The 22,625-nt window shown below is 46.3% G+C and overlaps 1 protein-coding gene and 1 long non-coding RNA gene across 4 annotated transcripts; both read left to right on the top strand.

Moving 5' to 3' along the window:
• The first annotated feature begins 6,535 nt into the window (after positions 1–6,535).
• LOC136519988 (uncharacterized) lies at positions 6,536–7,111 on the top strand. The gene is made up of 3 exons (XR_010775097.1): positions 6,536–6,823; positions 6,892–6,957; positions 7,055–7,111. It is a non-coding gene; the product is annotated as an uncharacterized lncRNA (long non-coding RNA).
• Positions 7,112–15,632: 8,521 nt separating this feature from the next.
• Positions 15,633–21,148, top strand: LOC136520135 (oxidation resistance protein 1-like). 3 transcript variants are annotated; one of them, XM_066513559.1, is made up of 8 exons: positions 15,633–15,985; positions 17,329–17,834; positions 17,929–18,001; positions 18,760–18,840; positions 18,919–18,982; positions 20,387–20,474; positions 20,663–20,747; positions 20,846–21,148. In XM_066513559.1, the coding sequence occupies exons 1-8, from the start codon at positions 15,866–15,868 to the stop codon at positions 20,927–20,929; spliced, it is 1,101 nt and encodes a 366-aa protein (XP_066369656.1). In that variant the 5' UTR covers positions 15,633–15,865; the 3' UTR covers positions 20,930–21,148. The 3 variants fall into 3 exon arrangements, 2 of the variants coding, with proteins under 2 accessions (XP_066369656.1, XP_066369655.1); XM_066513558.1 differs by having other exon boundaries at positions 20,843–21,148; XR_010775170.1 differs by lacking the exon at positions 20,387–20,474 and having other exon boundaries at positions 20,846–20,897.
• Positions 21,149–22,625: the final 1,477 nt, after the last annotated feature.

Genomic DNA, 22,625 nt, shown 5'->3' with positions numbered 1-22,625 from the left:
TACCTGCCCCAACGCTATGAGACGTCCTTGGTGGGTTGCCTCGTACATCGGGTCAAGCAGGTGGAATTGCTCCATCCTAGAAAAAAAGTGAATGAATTAGAATTTCAATATATAATGAAATATGAACTTAGAAATGTATAAGTAATTGACACAAATACAAGCATAAATTGAGACATGCATAATTAATTAAATGAATACGGCAAATATAAAATAATAAAATCAACCAATAGTTGCACCTCATTAATCTGCCAATGGCAACTTCATGAATTGTGGCCAAGTCTACCGCACTTGCCGCACTCATACTGCTCGGGGTCAGTAACAAATGGAGTTCCTCTCCCACGCCTTGTTCTTCTGGGTATCTGATCCATAACTATCTTGTGCCTCGTCCTCTGCCTTGATCCACGCTTGTTCCAACGGTAAGCTAGATCTGCAATGTACTTTGGCCCATCATATGGAGGCCACTCTCTAGGGTCCTAGAAAGGCATGAAGCGGGGGCTCCATGTGTGCACAAGCGTGTCGACACTAAACTCATGAGGTATCCTCCTCTCGATATTATAGTTGAGATACCTAGCTGCTACCACCAAATGAGAACATAGAAAGTGGTACTGCCATGGTTTACCACAAGTGCACTTGAAATCTTGGAGGACAACCACATGTATCCTCGACTCTTGGACCTCACCATCGAACGTTGTACCGCCCCTATGCTCAACCTGATAAGTCCCTGTGGCATGGTCAAAGCATGTAACCTCATGTGTGCTAGCCCTTTCTCTTGCCTTTTCTAGGTGTGCCTTTGATTTCGGAGCCCATATCTCTCCATCACCCCGCAACTGCAATGCATGGGCATGTCTATCATTGAACCAGGCAACAAGCTTATAGAAGATAAATTGAATGATTGCATTCATGGGCATACCATGTATCTCCAATGGCAACTTATTGAATGACTCCACCATGTTGTTGCACTAAAACTCATACCTCCATCCACCGGCATCGTGAGCTCTCGTCTATTTGTCCAAATCCCTCATCAAACCTATGAGCCATTGTCTATCTTCTGCATTTGATGCGGTTCTAATCTGCTCCAACTTTTCCTGAAAGTACTTGTCCTCAAGCTATCGAGCAGCCTCCTAGAATAGATCAAAGTTACCCTTCACACCATTCTTCTAGAGTAGATTCTCAGCAAGGTGCTGAGTACAACAACGATGGTGCAAAGGTGCATACCCCTCTATCTACTCTCGCACGACATTAAGTATGCACTGGTGCCTATCAGATATGACGCCAACCTCCCTGCCAGGCCCAACCATGTGTATCCAGACTAGCCTCAAGAACCATCCCCAACTGTCATTGTTCTCCTTTTTAACCAAAGCAAATGCTAAAGGAACCAACTTGTTCGCGTCACATGATATGGCTATAAGAAGTGTGCTCTGGTATTTGCCAATCAAGAACGTACCATCAATGGAGAAGATGGAACGACAGTGCCTAAAGGCCTCGACATACTGAGGGAAGCACCAGAAAGCACGGAAGAATATATGCCTCCCATCCTTCCATGCATTTGGTTTTGGGATGTACTCATAATGCATGCATGGATTCATCGCTTTGATTGCATTGAAAAGAACTGGCAGCTGCTCATACCCATCCTCCCAGTCCCCATATATCATCTTCCATGCTCGTTGCTTAGCCCTATATGCTTTACCATAAGTTATCATATAACCTCCATACAACGCCTCAATAGTCCTGATAATTGTCCTCACCTTTATGTTGGGTTCTCCCTGCAAAATTCCCATCAACCGCTTGGCAATGAGGGTAGATGTCAACTGTTGATGCCTTAGTGTCGGCTCATGGCCAGCACAATTGTGTGGCCCGACAACTTTTTTGATCTTCTATTTTCTGGTTACCTATTGCTTCCTTGCACAAACCCTCTATGGGCAGCGTTCCTTGTCACACACAACTGTGTAACAGTGCTCTGCATATGAATGCAATACCTTGTAAGGTCTCTTTCGTATCACTGCAAAAGCCTACAACCACCTCTTCAAAGCAGGGAGGTCATTGAACACCCTCCCATTCTTAATTACCATGTTAGGACCGGCCTCAGGAGCGTCTAGGAGCTCATCATCACGTCCTTCTATAAACGCCTGATCAGAATGAGCAAGATCGCTGAACTCGTGAACTCTAGGATCACGGTGGCCAGGAAAGATACACCTCATCATCTCAACATCACTCTTCGTTTGCTCTCCAACAGGGCGATCATCATCAAAATCAAGAGCCCTAGCCATCTCATATGGCTCCGAATCATGCATAATTTCAACACTATTGGAGCCATGGAATCCATCTCCAAAGTGCACTTGCGCAGCAACAGGGGGCACATCAACATTCTCAGAAATGTCTCCTACAACATCAGTAGAGAAATGAGGAAAGAATGAAAGAAATAGATGTAAGGAACGGGGTAAGCTCCCAAAAACCATGCGGTTAAGACACTTACTCGAATGATTCTATGTCAAAGGTATCTCATAAGGAGGATCTGCTACGAAAACATGAGTCTGACAACCATCTCCAACTACCGCATTGGAGGCAGATTGAGCATTGGGAACCGTAGGTGCAATCTCCACATGCAGATAAGGTTCCGGAACAGGAGGGTCGATGTGTGCCTGATGATCCATTGCTAGGGTAAACCCATGAGGGATGGGATCAACTAACACCTAACGCACAACCACGTCCAAACATTGCAGCTGGCTCTTCATAGCCAATCTCACATAGTTCTCCCACTGATCCGCATAACCAATTGAGATCATTTGCCTGAAGATGTTGGGAGGAGAACCTAGGTGCAGTACATCATCAACTGCAATGCCATCATCACCAAGGCAATGCAGCTCCTTCCGAGCCCTTGCAACCATCTCACTAAATGAAGGCCTATTATTGAATAGCACAGGCACGCTTTGCATGTCAACAAACTCAACATATTCATAGCGATCGCTTTCAACGGTGCCTCCATGATATATGATCACTAGGTTGTCCATCTAGTTCAAATACGTAACGAAACACATGTCCTTTAGTCCAAATTAGACGATAGATAGTACCTAACAAATATTTTCTAACTACAAACTAAGTAAATAAGATAATAACTACGTATATATATATATATATATATATATATATATATATATATATATATATATATATATATATATATATATATATATACAGTGTACTCACTAAATAGCTAGATCATATTTAGTTAACTAAATATGTAACTACATATCTAAGTAGTTATCTAACTATATCTATGTACCTATGCATCTATGTTTCTATCTATCTACATATATATCTCACTAGATCACTAACTAAATTAACTACCTGAGTCATCACATTAACTAGTAAATAACAAATGCCAAATAAGTAGGTACATTGCATATTTATAATTTTTACCTTTCCAACGACTGATCCGCGGACGTCGACGGAGTCGTAGCGGACGACGAGCGTGGGTCGGGCCGACGATGGCACGGTCGGCCGCTGCAGGTGGCGGGGTCGGCGGTGGCACGGCCGACGACAGCGATGGCGTGGCGGTGGCGCGGCGGTGGTGTGGGCACGGGCGCAGCGCGTCGCGGGCGAGGGCGGCCGGTGGAGGCGCGGGCACGGGCGTGGGCGCAGGCGCGGGCAGCGGCGACGATGGCGAAGCTCGGCTCTGCTCTGCTAGGGCAAGAGAGGGAGAGGAAGAGAGGTGCGGGGCCATAGGTAATGAAGGCTCGACGCCAAGATCTACGGCGCCGAGCTCGGCGCTAGAGTGGCTGGCGCTGAGCTCCCTGCCATGTCACCTACCGAGCCCAGGAGCTCGGCGCCAGGGACGCTGACGCCGAGCTAAGGATCCAATTTCTGAAATCTTTTCTCCAGGGGTCTATTTGTGAGAAACTTTCAAAAAAGGGTTAAAATGTAAAAAATTTAGGGCACCAGGAAGGCAGGCCTCCGTATAAATGGCCCCGTTCGGCTTACCCCATATTTGGCTTGTTCGGCTTGTTTTTTCAGTCGAAACAGACCCTGTTCGGCTGATCCGGTTGTGGCGGATTTCGGCTGATTCAATAGTGTTCTATGAGAGAGAATAAACTGAAACAAGCTGAAATGTGACTAGTCGAACACGTGTTTTTCTCTCACAATAATTCAGCTAGAATAGTATTTTTCAGGCAGTTTTAGGCAAGATTCAGCAAGCCGAACGGGGCCTTTGGCGGAAATGTAGGGGAAGAGAAGGCGACAGGTAACCTGGGGGAGTGCCTCTCCTCGTGTAAAGCGTGTGCAATTATTAGTGATCTAATCTGAATCATAATATCATTAGATTCTTCATTAATTATATTTTCATTGTATATCTATTTAATATTATAATTTTTTGTAATTTTTTTTATAATTTTGGTCAAACTTGAGGTGCTTTGACTCTTTAAGATTTCTGGAATGACTTATAATTTGAAATGCTGGGAGTACATGTACGTGATGTAGGGGAATAGAAATTTGGAGTATATATAAAGGAACTCGGCTCCAAATTTCTTTTCTTTGTCCATAATACACATTGGGGTATGTTATGTGTGGAAAACTGGGAGGATCAGTCAAGGCTGTAAAGATTTTCCAGAATGGAAATGTGGAATTACTGGCCTTGGTGGTTAACAGGCAGCGAGCGTGCTGTATTCATGCCTTGTATACAGCTCATTCTGATCGATATCAAAGTAGGTTGCTTTATGTGGTGTTATTAGTTTCTGTTTTGGCCAGCCATATTTTTTTGAGGGATTTTTGGCCAGTCATATGGTTTGTTGATTGATTTTTTTTTTAGCAAATCTGATTTGTTATTAAGTGATGACATTGGAGCGACACAGGAGTAATTTTTTTAGCAATACATGCATTATATACAAGAAAAGAAAATTCTCATTACTGGGCTCATGCTGGCTCCTAGTATAGCAGACTGATGGCCCGACGTTCGGTCCAGCCCAATTTACCGAGAGAGCGAACCACAACCGGACCGACGAGCATTACGACACGTTCGCTCCATGCGCAGCCTCGCGGCGAGCCCACGCGGAGAAGACAAACGTACCCCTGTCCCTGTGTCGTCCCTTCCGGGCTTGCGGCGTCCACCACGAAGCAGCATCTCAAGCCATGCTAGATGTGGATGGATTTGAGGTGGTTTTCGAGGCCCAGGGGATGGATGCGGTGGAGCGGGCTGGACGTGGAGGGTGCCGACGGCGGGGGCGCCGGGGAGGCGATGTGGCAGGCGCAGTCGATGGTGCTGGCACTCGACAACGACAATGCGCGCCTTGGAGGACCATGCGGAGCTGCTGCTTCTCGGTTACTCGCCATGGGGCAAGCGCATCACACATCTCATGACACGGATTGCCGAGGCCACCACCGCGCTGCACGACATGGGCAGCACAGTCGCCTTCACAGCTGCCGCCGTTGGGCTCAAGGGCTTCTGCAGCGTGCTCTTCGTCTATGGCACGGAGCACGCCTGCCATAGTCTCCACACCAAGTGAGGACGCTGCTTTGCTTTATCTCTTGTTTCATTATATATTATTACAAATTTATCGTTTGCTGGAGTGAGGAGGACCTGGCCATGCCGCCATGGAGGAGAACGAGCTCCAGCCTCCAGCTGTTGCTGCCGCCACCAAGGGTAGGCAGAGGAGGATGATCCTGCCGTGGCCGAGAGTACTCCGCCAGAACTAACCGCCAAGAGACTGCATGTTCCTCTAAGTGGACGAAGAGGATCCTACTCTGCATTTGCCAGTTGAGTCTTGGCCTGCTTTCTCTTCTCATTCGTGTGTGCATCAGTGCATGTGCCTTTGTGGAAACAAATCGTGATCAATAGAGATTGGTATCTTTTTCATTTGTACGAATAATTAGAAGAGATACTCTTCAATATTTGCAGTGGTAATAACTGAAAACATGTGCTCTGTCCGGTTTCAGTTTCAGTTTTAGTCATGTGCTAGAATCTGATAATATGCAAAAAAAATTTGCATTGAGTTCAAATAAAGTATCTTCGTAAATATGGAGTCTTTTTCTTTCTCAAGTTTTTTCATATAAGAAGTCACTTCTTTTTTCCACCATCTAATGGACTAGATGTCAACAATATTTTTTTCATTCTAGATCAATACGTACCAGTGCCAGTGTGCAACACTGCAAATTGACTGATATAAAAAAAATACTAAATAGTATTCATGTGTTGCAAATGTCAGAATTCCTTTTATTTGTTAACTGAGGTACTATAGAATTCTATATACAATACAATTTACCGAAACTAAAAGTTCAGTATTTAGATGGGACAAGAGTAACTATCCCATGATCAATAATCCTGGTTTGTTCTAATTGTTTTGAATTTCATTGCATGACTACGATGAATGCTTAAGGTACATATTAGTACTCACTTTTGGGGTCTGTCTATATAAAAAAAATAAGTAGAAGGAAAGATGAAACAGATATACCTCCCTTGCATGTTTTTTAAGATCCTACTGTGTGGTCCTCCTTGACTTTCATGCTTTGAAGTTCCAGTCATGTGCTCTGGTACTCTGGTTACAGATTCAGTTACTAGCACAACTTATAGCTAACACAGATAACATATGTTTCCGGCTTAATTTTGATGCAAGGTATGCCAATTTACGAGTCTGTTAAATTTGTATTTGACACATAATGTCAAATTAGTTCTGTGCCAAACCAAACATTCACTTAAATCTGTACCCAATTATCTTATTTTGGAGGAAACCCTGCTGCCCGCCGCTACTGCCGGCTGAAGATCCTCGCTGGTACTTCGCAATGTCTACGCCCGGAGATACACGCGATGCGCTAAGCGATATCACCAACATCGCAGGTATGCTTTCAGTATAAACAACACTTTCGTCTGAATTATGACATCTGAACATTTGGATGTTTACACAGACACCTTTCATTCAGCGGGTTGAACGGAGATGTATCATTTTACTTTGTCAAACTCAAAGCACTCGAGTATTTGTAACTACATGTTTTCAGTCACGTCAATTCTGCAGTGAATTTTAGTCGGTGAAGATAAATTTGTGTTTCTGAATTCTGATATATTTTTCAGGGATTTATCACACAATAAGTTGGAGGGCTCAATTCCTGGTGTTTTTTCACAGCTGCCATCTTTCATGGTTATGTGAGTTTTCCGATCCCTGATGACTTTCATGTCTTAGAGTTTAGCTATAAACAATTGCTAATACTAATCTAATTATTAAACACTACTGAAAAAACGATTTTTAGACTGGTCCATAATTTTTAGGACTACACTACTTGATTTATGGTGGAGGCGGGCGCCTGCTGGATGCCCAGCCTGCAGCACCAGGATCGCCGCTGCCATTGCTTGCTCTTTGCGAGTTTTACTGATGGGTACGATTTATGAATGACAGGTGTCAGGAGCTGTTACGATGAGGAAATTAATAATTTAGCTTATTATCTACCATGTACTGCTATCAACTTCACTGAGGATGGAATTCTTGACGGACATTTTAAAGAGCCGTGCAAACGATTGTTTTGACAGCTTCCCTAAAGATCTCCAAGTCATGATTAAGGACTTAGGCAGAATGTAACTTAGATGGTTAATATGATAAATAACTTTACTATGTCTTCTTATACAAAAGTGTTTCTCGGATTGTAAACATGCTCAAATACAATTGTGTAAAAGTTGAACTATGAAAAAAAACATTGTTTGTTTTTATGTGGATCCCCAAAATAAAGCCGTGGCGTTAACACGGACATTATACTAGTACAAGAAAAGAAAATTCTCATTACTGGGCTCATGCTGGCTCCTAGTATAGCAGACTGATGGCCCGACGTTCGGTCCAGCCCAATTTACCGAGAGAGCCAACCACAACCGGACCGACGAGCATTACGACACGTTCGCTCCATGCGCAGCCTCGCGGCGAGCCCACGCGGAGAAGACAAACGTACCCCTGTCCCTGTGTCGTCCCTTCCGGGCTTGCGGCTATCCCCCAAGTTGCAACTGATCCAACCCCAACGGCCCAACAACCCTCATCGCAGGCATACTCTTGTGTTGTCTACATCTGTCGACTGCCACTCTTCAGAGTCTTCTTCCTCCTTAGCTCGCTACTTTTTTTTAGAAAGGACGGCAAAAGCTTTGTCGCGATTTTTATTAGACGAAGAAAGAAAACAAGACAAATGCCCGCCCAGTTTTTTTGAGCGGAAACTGGATCCAAAAACCATACAAATCAGGAGAGTGCACCACTCATCCTAGCAACTTTGGTACAACAACTGAACAACTATCACAACTCACCCCACTACTTTATCCAACTTGATCAAAACGACCCAACTAAACAACTCAACTATCAACTAACAAGGACCCAAGAAGACAACGTCCTACTGAGCGACACCAAACAGCAAGAAACAATCGCGAAACTGGAATGCCCAGCCATGCCCCCAAGGAGGAACCGATGCTAAAAGCGCCGACATGGTAGCCCGCTAAGGAAGGTTTTCACCTGCAACATCCAGTACGGTAGGAGAAGAGGTAGGAAAGGACGCCTTCAAGAAGGGAACGACGTCCGCAAACGTCGTCGTCCACGCTTTCGCCCCCACCTCAAACCACCTCCACACCGTCGCCGCCAGAGGCCCAACCCTACTAGAAGGTAGGGTGCGGCGCCTAGACGCCGCCCCAAGGGATGCCGACCAGGAGAAGCGTTGGGGAACCCGCCGGAGAGTCCCCCCCACAGCAACCGGCAACGCCGGCCAGCAGCAGGCAGAACCTGCCAGCTCCACCATGAAAACCAGCCCGGGGAAGGGGAAAGGCAGATGGCGCGGAGAAGAGGACCGGGATCAGAAGAAGCCCCAGTCGCCCAACACACCAACGTCCCCACCCCCTACCGAGCCGGCCCCACAACAACCACGTCGTGCAACACCTCCAACAGCCTCCGCGCCAAACTACCGCCGTCACGCTCGACCCCCCAGCCCTCCGTGGATCTCGGCTGTCGATACGGGACCCATGGGGTTTCCCACGGAGAAGAGAGTAGAAGACCTAGTCCAACTAGAATTCTCTACATGTAATCCTACTAGAACTAGTTACACGTAATCCTACTAGGATCTCTACTTTGTAACCGACTAGGACTCCCGCCTCTCCTGAACTATATAAAGGAGGGCAGGGGTCCCTAGATCGGGACACACAGATAACCGACAGAACTCACAACCACAACATACCTCGCAACACAACAAATAGCGCAGGGCGCAATATACTATCCACATCAGACTGGACGTAGGGCGCTGTGACTTTCCGGCGCGCCGAACCAGTATAAATCGTTGTCTCCCTGCATTTACCATTGAGTTCCTACAAACACCGATACCCCTCCGAACAAATCACCGTCCCGGGTACCCCATGACGGGTTGCCAGTGGTAAAACATTGACAGCAGCGTGCCAGGTAGGGGAACTCGACGCTTTGGGTTTGAGAGCTCGGTGGACCTCAAAGATCAACATTCGCCACGGCACTCGTCGGCCCCGTCAACAACTCTCTATGGCTCTCATCAGCTTCGTCGACAACTCGCCGCACTCACGTCTCAGGCAACGATGGGACTCCCCTGGACTTCTGACAACTTGAGATCCATAGTGCGTTCACAAAACAGGGAGCCATGCAGCCACACATGTTCCTCCATCAATATGCATCTGGTAGAAAACGTCAGCACAGTCCGACCGTATAGCAAGATTGTCTACAAGCACCCCAGATGATATAGACGTCCGAGTCTAACTCCAACTGCTCCCACTAAGTCCGATTACAATCAGACTATTGCTCAGTTTCCAGCACATGATTGGGATTCAACCAGGACAGGGCAGAGTACAACCACGACATGCACATATGACGTCCAGGAAGCAATAGCAAGCAAAAGATTAAGATATATGCATATATACACTGAATACACATGCACATACGGATCTGCATGCAAGCAAATGAGGAAGCCATCAATTTACTGGACGCATAAATCATGATGGGATACGAACTGATCCAACAAGGTGCAAGCACACGTCAAGTCATATACAGGCTGACATCACATCTACAACTCTGAAATATCAAAGCCAAATCAGAACCAAGCCACGAGCAGCAAGCCATCCGAGACTAAAGATAGCAACCTGTCTGTTCGAGTGTCCGACTACTTCGAACACACGAGATGTCCAACCGTGCATCAAGCTAGATAACAAGCAAGCCAAGACTGACTACTCGGCCGAGGAGTCCGAGTACTCGGATATGATTTAAGCAAGAAGAACACGCGATCTACATAACAACTCGGATACGGAAGCCAAGCCAAAAAGAGGAAGGCACACAAGAAAACCCAAAGCTACAGGCTAGACAAAAGTACACCGAGTCTGCACGAACGCAAAAAGTTAAGATGAACTCGGATACGAAGACCTCAGCATGAACGGTACAAAATCAAGATCAACTCGGATACGGAGGACTGACCATGAAGCAAGACGAACGACCAAAGAAGCAGGCAAGGCCAAGGCGTTTGTGCACTATTTATGTATGTGCACGCACGTACATATCAAGGCTCGTACATGATGCGTACATTCCTGTCGACAAGCTGTTCTAGCCGGCCAACAAGCAAGCCATCCGACTGGAAGCAAGCAGGCCACTACGACAACCCGGTAATAGCACAACACTCTCCGAGTACTCCACGACGACGACGGATTCCGGCTATCACTACAACAACCCATTGACTCCGCCACGATGCTCAATGACTACCTCGACTACTACTCAGAACCAACAAACTAGTAGGTGATGAGTTCCGGATGCTCGACGTGTCTACAACCAACTGCTCGGACATGGTATCCAACTACTCGTCCGAAATACCCAGCAACTCGGCTGCGGCGATCGACAACGCGGCCACGAACCAAGCTAAGTCATGTCTCATTTTTTATATATTTCGGATATTATTCATATGCCTCTGTGGCCATATCATCTTCCCTTAACGGCTGTTAATTTTCTCGGATAGTAAGCCTTAATTCGTGAAGCTTGTTTTCTCGAATGGATGGTCACGTCAATGAACCTCTGAACCATACAGATGGTCACATCAAAGAACCTCTGAACCATATGGGTGGTCACGTCAATGGACCTCTGAACCATATGCGAGATTCAAGTGCTTAAACGTAACAGGCTACTACCCAAGAAATTAACTGACCTAGCAAGGAAAGACACAAAAAATCATCATGCGAGCAAACATAGTGCTCTAAAGTCAAATCATCATGCGAGCAAACATAGTGCTCTAGGTCTTCTCTTAACGGTCGCCGAATTCCTCAGGTAGAACACGCCTTAATCCATGAAGCTTGTCTACTCGCATGGACGGTCATGAACCGAGTGCCAGGCTCACATGGTCACGTCATGAACCTTTGAACCATACGCCAGAGATTCAAGTGCTTAAACATAACAAGACACTACCTGAGGAATTTGCATGGCCTAGCAATAGCAAGACGCAAAAAGTTTATATACATTTCATAATGCCGGGGCCCGCGCCTGATTGATTATTCAAATATGGGACATGCTCCCGACTTCATATCCGTAATGTCATTTATAATATATTTTTATGTTTAACATGCAGGAGAGCTACATCTATACCATGAGATCGGGAAAAATACGCTCTTGAGAGCTATTTTACTCAGACAAGTCCAGAAACAACCTGGTTTGATCAAAAAAGAACGTCAGTGAGGTATGGCAAGAACCAAGACAAGCTCAAAAAGAACCCAGATTGATAAAAAAAAGAACCCCGACAAGGTGCGGCAAGAACCAAGACAAGCTCAGAAAGAACCCAGATTGATCAAGAAAGAACCCAGATTGATCAAAAAAGAACCCCGACAAGGTGCGGCAAGTACCAAGACAAATTCAGAAAGAACCCGGATCGATCATAAAACAACCCCGAAGAGGTGCTGCAAGTACCAAGACAAGTTCAGAAAGAACCTGGACGAAGTGCAAACAACCTGGAAGAGGTATATCAAGAACCAGAGAAGTCTAGAAATGACCTGGATGAATAAAAACAACTCGGAAGAGCATCACGGCTTAGTCAAATTAGAAAACAACCCGGATAAGGTACATACACGTTCAGAAAGAACCTGGACGAAGTACAAACAACCTGAAAGAGGTACATCAAGAACCAGAGAAGTCTAGAAATGACCTGGATGAATAAAAACAACTCGGAAGAGCATCATGGCTTAGTCAAACACTAAGCTCGGGGGCTCGGCATTCGCTTCAACTACGCCCGGGGGCTCGAATTCAAGGATGAAAGACCAAGAATACAAGTACTCAAGACTACAACAAAGACAACACATCAAGACCCTTCATCCGATTTCTATTCTAAAGAAAAGTACTCGGAGAAGGCTCGAGTGCTGCGGGACACATAACCCCAAAAAAATTTTGAAGACAAGAATCTAGACCCTCCAACTTTTGCAAGCAAAAGCAAGAGGCTCGGGGGCTACACTCAGTGAGTGCAATTTTTACGAAAAATTGCACCCACCAAAAAAGAACTCGGAGCAACCAAGAAGACTAAAGAGACCCTCTAGCTTCTTGTCCCAACAATCAAGAGGCTCGGGGGCTACACTCACTGAGTGCACTTTTGTCCAAAAGTGCACATCAGCCGAAGAAAAGACAAAGAAGACCATCTCAAGGTTTCACTTCAGAAGAACCTAGGACGGATTTACAACAACTCAACGAAGACCAAGAAGAATAAGAAGGCTTCCGAAGCTCATCCATGAAATGCTCGGGAGCTTGTCGATACGGGACCCATAGGGTTTCCCACGGAGAAGAGAGTAGAAGACCTAGTCCAACTAGGATTCCCTACATGTAATCCTACTAGGATCTCTACTTTGTAACCGACTAGGACTCCCGCCTCTCCTGGACTATATAAAGGAGGGTAGGGCTCCCTAGATCAGGACACACAGATAACCGACAGAACTCACAACCACAACATACCTCGCAACACAACAAATAGCGTAGGGCGCAATATACTATCCACATCAGACTGAACGTAGGGTGTCGTGACTTTCCGGTGCGCCGAACCAGTATAAATCGTTGTCTCCCTGCGTTTACCATCGAGTTCCTACAAACGCCGATACCCCTCTGAACAAATCACCGTCCCAGGTACCCCGTGATGGGTTGCCGATGGTAAAACATCGACATCGGCCAAACCACATCACTGGCACCGGGCGAGAAAGACGCAGGATGCCGCAATGGTAGCGCCAAGCACCAAGCGCCTACAGCCCCAGGCACCAGCGTCGTTCCCAGCACCAAGGCTAGAGCCGCTGCTGCGAACACATGGGCTCCCCGTTGGATCCAGCAAAGAACCATCGGATCCCACCAGCAGGCCACCGGATCCCACCCCAAGCCACCGGATCGAGAGGCACCGACCCCATGGCACCACCACCATTGACAAGCTACACCAGAGCAGCTCCGGCCCAAGGACCGCTAGGTCTAGCAACGGAGGCGGCGGATCTGCTACCTCACCCTAGCCTGGCACTGCCAGCCGTGCCACCACGGCACTATGGGCACGCCAACACTAGGCCACCGCCAGCCAGTGCCACCATGGCACCACTGGAGCAAACCCAGCCAAGCCACGGCCGGCCACACCACCACGGTGTCACTGACGAAGCCACACCACCACCGCCTCCGCACTCACGACGCCGATGGACAACCACCGCCTTCGCGTGCACTGTACCGATGGCCAGGGCCACATCGTAGCGCTGTACCTCTAGACGGACGCCAGCTCGACTGCCGCACCACCGCGCCTTCCCTTGCTACCTCTGGCGTCCTGCCCAAGCGCAACCTGAGCAAGGGAGGGGACAGGAGGAGAGCACCCAGGCAGCCCCGATCGTCGACCACACGACCATCGTGTCCCAGCCACCGGAAGATGTGGGCAGGCAAGCTCGATAGCCACAGATCTGGCCACCGGCGACCGGATCCGGCCGACTAGCACACGGATCCGCCCTCTCTACCGCAGGAATGGCCACGCCAGCCACCGTCGGATGGGGCCTCGACATTCGCAACAGCACCACTGGAGAGGGAAAAGCGTAGGGGAAGAAGGCCCCGCCGCCGCCGTCCTTGTGGCCACATGAACACCCGGTGGCGCGCTCAAGCGACGGCGAGGCTGGCAGAGCGGTGAGGGAGGGGCTACGGCGGGGGCGATGGGGTTCCGCCCGAGCCGCCCCAGGGAGCGACACGGGGGAAGGTAGTTTTAGGATCCTTCGCTCGCTACTGTAGCGATGAAAAAGAAGTTCCTTCGATTCGGCTCATCCTTGCGCCTCCGGTGGTCTTCTTGGCTCTGGAGGTGTGGGGAACCAGAGAGTTGAGTATGGGTGTATATACTTAGCTCTAGTACATGTTTTTTAGAGCTATGTTAGTTTTCCTTCCGATCCATGTCTGCTGTGGGTTTTTCCTCGTTGAGGAAAAGTTCTTCGGTATGGTTGTGGTGTGAATCTTCTCCTCCCAAGGCGGATTGGACGATGTCTATGGTTCCGGTGACGGCGTCATCGACGTGCTTGGTTCTATACCTTGGTTCCTGTTCTTCCCAAGAATAATGTTAGGGTTGGATTTGTTCCCAGTGGGACGCTTGTCGGGACTCTTTTGTTTCCTTTTGGACTCCTATGTCGGAGGTGGTTGGGGCCGGGTGGCTGTCGTTGTATGTGTGGTGCATGATGATGGTGTTATATGTAGAGGGATCAACACTAGTGATGTTTTCTTCTGCGTTGGTGTTCGTATCCTCTGTGAGCTTCATTGCACCGTCTGTGCTCATATCATCAGTGGCGGCATTGGCACTAGAGCCCTCGACGTGGTTGCTGGAGCCTGGAGGATTGTTTTGACCCTTCAAGGTGATTTTGATGGCTGCGGCATCGAGTGGAATTGCCTTGTGAGGTTACTTCTCCACCTTCTCGTTTGCATGGGTTGGTTTTCTTCGATCCCCTTGCGGGTCAGTTGCTTGTCGGCTGGGGTTGGCCGGTGAGGCGACCGGTGTCTGATCCTAGTGAAATCGAGGTTTGGCTTGAGCGTTCAGCGGATAAACTGCATGCTTTCGGTGTGCTACTGATGGCCTTCTTAAAAGTTGACTCTTCGTCGATTCGGGATCCGGCCATGAACTTCCTCCCTGGGTCTTCTTCAGTGTGGGAGGTGGGGAAGATGTGGCATGCGACAACAACGGTCGGCGACGGTCTCTGGGTGCTCCTTCAGTGAATTCATTTGTAATTTTTCTTTCTTCGAGGAGTGCCCTGTGAGGGGGCTAGACCTAAAACTTCTGTTTCAGGTGATGTTTGGATGTAGTGACTAAAATTTAGGAGGCGTGTTGGAAGAATGTTGCATAGGTGTTCGAATATTAATAAAAAATAAATTACATAATCCCTCAGTACTCCACGACACGATTTTTTAAGCCTAATTAATCCGTCATTAGCACATGTTTACCGTAGTACCACATTGTCAAATCATGGACTGATTAGGCTTAAAAGATTCATCTTGCAAATTAGTCGTAAACTATGCAATTAATTTTATAATTAATCTATATTTAATACTTCATATATGTGTCCAAATATTCGATAGGACAACAACTAAAATCTAGGAGAGGCAATCAAACACCACCTTAATGAACTCCAACCTTTTTTTCTAAAAAAAAAAAACTCTTGTGTTGTCCCGGACTTCCCTTCCAAGTGCACGGATCCAACCCCAATCACAGTCACAGGCACAGCGAACTCTGCGCTTCCACTTCTCTCTCCACCGCTCTCTTTACCCAACGAACTACCGCAACGCTCTCGACTCTCGACACCGGCAGCAGCAGGAGGTGGAGCACGGGCATGGCGATCGGACTCCCCTTGCCTGCTTCCTGATCTCAACCTCTTTCCACCAGCGCGAGGGCGGCGCGGGCTCAAGGCGGGATGGGGTATCTGCCGGCGCTGGGCGGGAAGGCGGCGCACCTGGTGTCCGACCTCGCCACCGTCATCCTCAACCCCGTCTCCGAGCGCGAGCGCCATCGACACCACCCCTCCCACCTCCCGGTGAGTTCCTCCTGCACCACCTCCTTCCTGTCCCCGCTTTGCCCTACGGGATTATTGCTCTGCTCCGGAAATCCGGTTCCATTTCCGGGCCGCTGTCTCGATTCGACCAATTGCTGATTAGGGTGCTGCCACTGGAGATTGGAGTATAGCGTTGGCCTGTATATATTCTGTCGATCGGTTATGTTTTTGTTTGGCTTTGGGAGGTTCGCTGTGGTGCTGCTAAATGCGAGCCTAGAGGTGCGTGCGATGTGGATGCGAATTCATCGGGATCTGGTCCTCGTGGATGACCTATGGCGTGCCCGAGTGCGATAGAGGCCTTTTATGGATACATCACTTTGCCTGTAGAAGCGTAGAGCAAAACCTTGGACCCAATTGCACTAGGGTAGCAACAAACCGGGAGGATGGTACACACTTAGCCAACACTGATATTTCAATCAGGCTCTAATTCTCTTCTTCTATGTGTTTAGAGACACTGAGTATAGAAGACACTTGTTCCTCCAAATGTCCCACCAAATTAAGTTTTTGGTTTAATATGTTATCAGTTTAGGCTTCTTTGTTTTCAAATTCTTTCTGGGGAAATATTTGGTTCTGTCAGGGCCAGTGCCAGGGAAGTGTCTAGGGTCCGAGGGAGTAGACGAGTAGTGATGGGATGGAAATGGACGCAGAACTGAACACTTGAACTTCGTGATGACGTCGCACCGAAAGAGAAGGCAATATTTGCATTATAACTTATTGATTGGTTTCTTGGTTGATAATGAGTACAACTACGTATAGTCCTCTCCCCAACTGAGTAACTCCAACCCTAAACATAATCCTAACATTCTCCTTTCAAATTCAACTAGAACTCTATCTCTAATTCAAAGATCTCTAGTGTAGCTTGACGCTGAATTAGAATAATCAGCAGCCTGAACTCCTGCACGAAGCCGACGCTTGTGGTACTCCAATCCCCACATTACAGTTTCATAGAAGTTGCTTTTGCACAGCTTTCTTTGGGGTAAACGGCTTTGTTGTTGTTGTAAGCTGCTTTTACTGATGAGCTGCATCATGCAATTTGGATTATAACTAACATCCATGGTGATGAGAAACTGAGAACCAACAAATCCAAATATTTCTTGGGACATTATTACTACTGTGTTCGTAGAGCAAAAGTTTGAATGGTACCAAATTCAAAAAAAAAAAAAGTTTGAATGGTACCTCCATCTCCATGAAAAGAAAAGGACCCAGACCTGGAAATAGTGATGGATTGTGTAGTCTCTGAATAATTGACTAATAAAATGGCACATACTATCAACCATTCTATTGACGAATCCATTCATTTAAAAGCTTATCTTTCTCTCTTATAGGAGGCCACTGAAGGAAAAGACACACTATTTGGTGATGATGATTCTGACCAAAATTCTGAGACTCCTGAAGGTCCTGACACATCTTCCTTCAGAGCATTTCTGATGTCCTTTGTGCCTTCCTCAACTGCCAGCAAGGATCCAATGGAGACCACAACTGAGCATAATCTAAATGTGGAATACCCAACTTTAACACCTGTTGGGAAGGCATGCAGTGGGAGGAAAGGCCTGCTTAGTAGAGGGAAGCATTCCATTGGTAGGATTATTAGCAAAGCAGGACTTGGTAATTTGAGACAGAAACAGACCCACAGCATTGATGGTGAAATCATAGGTCAAACAGAATCAGTTGCACCCAGATTTGAAATGAAGGGATCAAAAGAATCAACTTTGCATGATAAATTGCCAGCTATGTCTGAACCATCTGTTCTTCTGACAGAAATGATGCGAGCTGTTCTTTATACATCTCTTCCTGTTCTTGTTCAAGGAAGGAACTGGATGCTGGTATACAGGTTGGAGGCATCTCTGGAACATAAATACGGTGCTGATTATTACCATCTTTGCAATATAGTTAGTTTTCTGATATCTGTGTTCACACCATTTCAGCACCTGGAGGCACGGAATATCTTTGTCTACTCTGTATCGAAGAAGCAGGCTTTGTGCTGGCTACTCACTTCTGGTATTTTACGTAGTAGCATTTTTATGTATTGTTCATACTTTACCCTTACACTAAACATGATATACTCTATTTTTTTCCTTTTACCCTTGCATGAAATATGATTACACCACTCTAATTATGCCTTTTCTGTATAATATCAAATAACACAGATTATATACAATACAAGTATCACTGGCAATTTTAGTGTAATACTAGCACGCAATGCCATGTCAGTACAGTATCCTCCAAAAACCAGAACTCTGTCACTCTGATCATATATGCTTAAACCTTATGATTATGAATTATCATATCCTTTCACATACCAGGGATTTTCCATATTTTCATGCAAATTTTTATGTAGTAGACCTAACATTCCATCTGCCAAGAGATGGCTCAAATTTCATACCGCTATGTCCAGAAGCTGTTAAATATTGAATCCCTCTGACAGCACCAAAATAATTTCCAACTCTGGAATTATGCTTCTATACAATTATACAAATACACCCATATAAAACAAATTCTGTTCATGGGATAATTCCTTTCCTTCAGTTACTGTGCTGACTGGGTTTTGCTGCCGTGGAAAGCTTGCCAAAGAAACAAATATCCCTCAGCAGCGCCTAGGATTTCCATAATTGTGTTATCCAGCCATTTAATCTATTGATGAAAGTGCCACTGGATTCGATCATACATTGTGGGGGACCATTGAGGAATGATGCTTTAGTGTATTGTACAATTTAGTTACTGCTATCCACATGATAATTTGTTGTTTGCTACCGCAGATAGTCGGGGATCGAAGAGGAGCAGTTTTTGGTGGTTTGGTCGAGGCCCCACTGCAGCCTATCATAAAAAGGAAGTATCAGGTTCGATACACATGCTACTGCTGATTTCAGGATGCCTATTTTACACTATGCTGATTGTACTTACATCTAATATTTCAGGGAACTAATGATTGCTTTGTGTTCACCAACGTAGATGGCCGTCCTGTTATATGCCATCCAACAGGTAATCTATGTTTGCTAAGTTTACATTATCTTTTTACAACAACCTCAAAAAAGGTAGTGCACATTTTTATGGTCCATTGATTTCCTACACTTCTGAGCATAGTTATGAGGACAGGACCGGGCATCGAACCGGTTGAGTCCTCTATTCACGGTTTGTTCAGTTCAATTGGTTCAACCGCTGGCTCAATACAGTTCAAATAGAATGTCATCTACACCAAAATCAACAACACATGCATAGCTCAGTGGTAGTGCACAGGGGGCTTCGACCCCCCCTCCCCTTCTTGCACACGCGCACTCTTTATGGATTTCCGTTCCGTCCCCTTTCCCACGCTGCCAGCTCGCTGTTGCCTGGTTTTACAGCGGCTCAGAGGTTTTGTTTTTACTCGGTTTTTCACCGGTTTCTCCCTAAAAACTGGCAGTATAACTGGTTTTTCCCAGTTTGATTGCACAACCGATCTTTTAAGTGGACCGAACCGGTGGGGGTCCTGGTTCCGGTTATTTGCGGTTGGACCACCGGTCCGGTCTGGTCCTAATAACTATGCTTCTGAGTTCCGGGCTACTAGCTCTGCTATCAGCCATTGAGGTTACTCCCTTAGTCCCTGTTAATCTGTTATTATCCTGGCAACATATCATGTGCAAACCAACCAACCTGTACAAACTTGGAAACTACCAATCAGGACCACTGGATGCTGATCCAATGGATGAGGTAAGGAGGCTTAAGCGCAAAAAAAGGACGGCGGGTGGGGGCTTAAGCGCAAAAAAATCTCACCTCTCACCCCATTCATTGGATCAGCATCCAGTGATCCTGATTGGTAGTTTCCAAATTTGCACAGGTTGGTTGGTTTGCACCTGATACGTTGCCTATTATCCTTGTCTAGATGCTTATCATAAAGAGATCTCTATCATAAATGCCTAGATCTGGAATGCTTAGGCCTGGTTTAGTTCCTAAAAATTTTCACCCCAAACTATCACATCGAATCTTGCGGCACATGCATGGAGTATTAAATATAGACGAAAAAATTAATTGCACAATTTGGTTGGAAATCGCGAGACAAATGTTTTAAGACTAATTAGTCCATGATTAGCCATAAGTGCTACAGTAACTAACATGCGCTAATGATGGATTAATTAGGCTTAATAAATTCGTCTCGCAGTTTCCAGGCGAGCTATGTAATTAGTTTTTTTATTAGTATCCGAAAACCCCTTCCGACATCCCCGAAACATCCGATGTGACATCCAAAAAATTTCATTTCGCGAACTAAACACAGCCTTACATCTTTTACCATATTGTTGATGTAGCCATAGTTAATATTGCTTTTAAGACAGTTGGGTATTGTTATTGGCTTGTTAGGATGCATCGTATTTATAAAACTATATGTCAAGAATTTTACATTTTGAATTGCAGGTGCTAACAACTATTTTACATTTTGCTCTACCGATTATTTGGCAATGGGAGGTGGTGGTCACTTCGCACTTTATCTCGATGGAGACCTGTAATCTCTGTTCTTCCTTTCCATCACATGACACAAAATTTCTAGTTTCTAGGTTTTGTTTGCATATTGATGGAAAATTCCTAGAAAGGTTGATGGAGTATATGCCAGCACATCATTTTGTCTATCGTCTTATATTATATCTTGTGCATCTCCCATATTTTTCCTGGCTGCTCTGTTGATCTTTGCAGTTTGACTGGTTCTAGCTCCATCTCCGAGACTTTTAACAACCCATGCTTATCCCATACCCAGGAATTCAAAATCAAAGATGTCGAGGTACACTATCTGTACTCAAAAGCTGTAGGTTCTGCTCGTGCTTCAGTTTTCAACATTTGTCACGATGAAACCTGATTGCAATAACCTATCTGAAGCAGCTTTGGGGTTTCGTCAATGCTTCCAAGTATGAAGAGATGCTCACGATCTGCCGCACCGAAAAGCAAGGAATTTGGAATCTGTGACCGTTTCGGAGTTACACTAAGCTTTTGATTGTTGGTGTCAACCGATCGTGGTGTGTCTTGTGCAGTTTTGTAGTAAACGTTTGTATAACATGTAGAGGAGAGTTTCCATATGGAATGAGAAGTTGAAACATGAAGAGTTTTGCTTTGTAAATACTAAATGCCATTTCTAGAAAATACTGTGTAGTACTAGTACACTAATAGTTAACTGTATATATTTCATATTTCATAGAAACTAAGAATGTCCTGCCTATATTGCAGATGGAGCTTTTAAAACTGAAAATTGCTATTTTCTTTATTCCAAATTATAAGATGTTTTGGTTTTTTTAGATATATAGTTTTTATTATGCACTTAGACATATATCATGGCTAGGTACATAACAAAATTAGTATATCTAGAAAAACCAAAATGTCATATAATTTGGAATAAATCAATATATCTAGAAAAAACAAAATGTCGTATAATTTAGAATGGATGGAGTATTTGTCAGCTGACTGTATTTGTTTTTTTTCATATTTTTTTTGTGACAGATCTTCCTCCGCAGCCATCCTCGTTTGCCCCCACCTCCTACTTCCCTTCCACCGTCTCCGCTCAACTGTCCTGTTAACGGGTTAGGTTGAAATGTAGTGTATTTTGGATGGATGTAAATTAGTTAAATTTTTTTCAATAAACTAATTGGATTGGGTTTAATAGAAATTGAGTTGGATGAAGGTTTTTTTTTACAACAAAGTTGGATGAAGTTGAATTGTACTTTTTTGTGGGCTTGGGTTAAACCCATAGATTGGTGTTGGATTTTCTATAAGAAAAAGTCTATTTTTTGCCCTCCAACTATGGCTGTAGTTTTATTCTAGCTCTTTAACTCAAAAATCAGACACGCGCAGTCCCTTAACTCTCAAAATCAGTTAAAATTAGCCCTCGCGCCCATTCGACCGCGGTTTTCGTACAGTAAACACGTCACGCCCCCGCCTGTCAGGCCTTTCCCTCTCACTGCCAGGTTAGGACCACCTGTCATCCCCCTCCCTCTCTTCACGGCGGCGCATGGCGTGTGAGAGAGCGAGAGCGGAGCGGGGAAACAGAGCAGGGGCGGCAGCAGTGCTTGCTGTGGGACAGGGGAGCAAGGCAGGGGCGCGGCGGACGGCATCTTCCGTCCTTCCCTGTTGTCCAAGCGCAGCAGCAGGGGAGAAAAGGTCAGGGCAGAGCTGGGGGAGAAAGGGAGAGTAGAGGCGCAGTGGAGCAGGGTGCAGCGACGGCGGCAGAGCAGAGAGCAGAGGAGAGGAGGAGGAAGAAGAGGGAGCCGAGGAGGCGGCGGAGGCGTGGGACTAGTAAGCCGCTGAGCTCTCCCCAATGCCGCCCATGGCGCCGCCGCTTGCGCCGCTGCCGGAGGCTCCGGCGACCCCCGTCTCCGGGCACTGTCGACGGTGATGACTGGACCGTCCACGGAGAGCGGAAGGGAGAGCACTGGGAGCGTGGAGGTTGTGGTGGGGTGAGCGCACAAGGCCCTGCGCCATTTACAGAGGGAGAGAGAGAAGGGAGTGAGCGGTGGGGAGAGCTCGGCCATCCGCCGTCAATGGCGAGCGGTGGGGTGCGCGGGGCCAACAGTGCGCTAGAGGAGCCGCTGCGCCGTCGCGTAGGAGGCCCACCACGTGGCACCGGAGGGCGCGTAGGTCAGCACCGTGGCGCCGAGTCGGAGCGCAACGG

Source organism: Miscanthus floridulus, chromosome 18 (assembly GCF_019320115.1).
Source record: "Miscanthus floridulus cultivar M001 chromosome 18, ASM1932011v1, whole genome shotgun sequence".
Lineage (NCBI taxonomy): Eukaryota > Viridiplantae > Streptophyta > Magnoliopsida > Poales > Poaceae > Miscanthus > Miscanthus floridulus.
The sequence above is the reverse complement of the archived record's forward strand: the minus strand, read 5'-3'. Positions and strand labels throughout refer to the sequence as shown.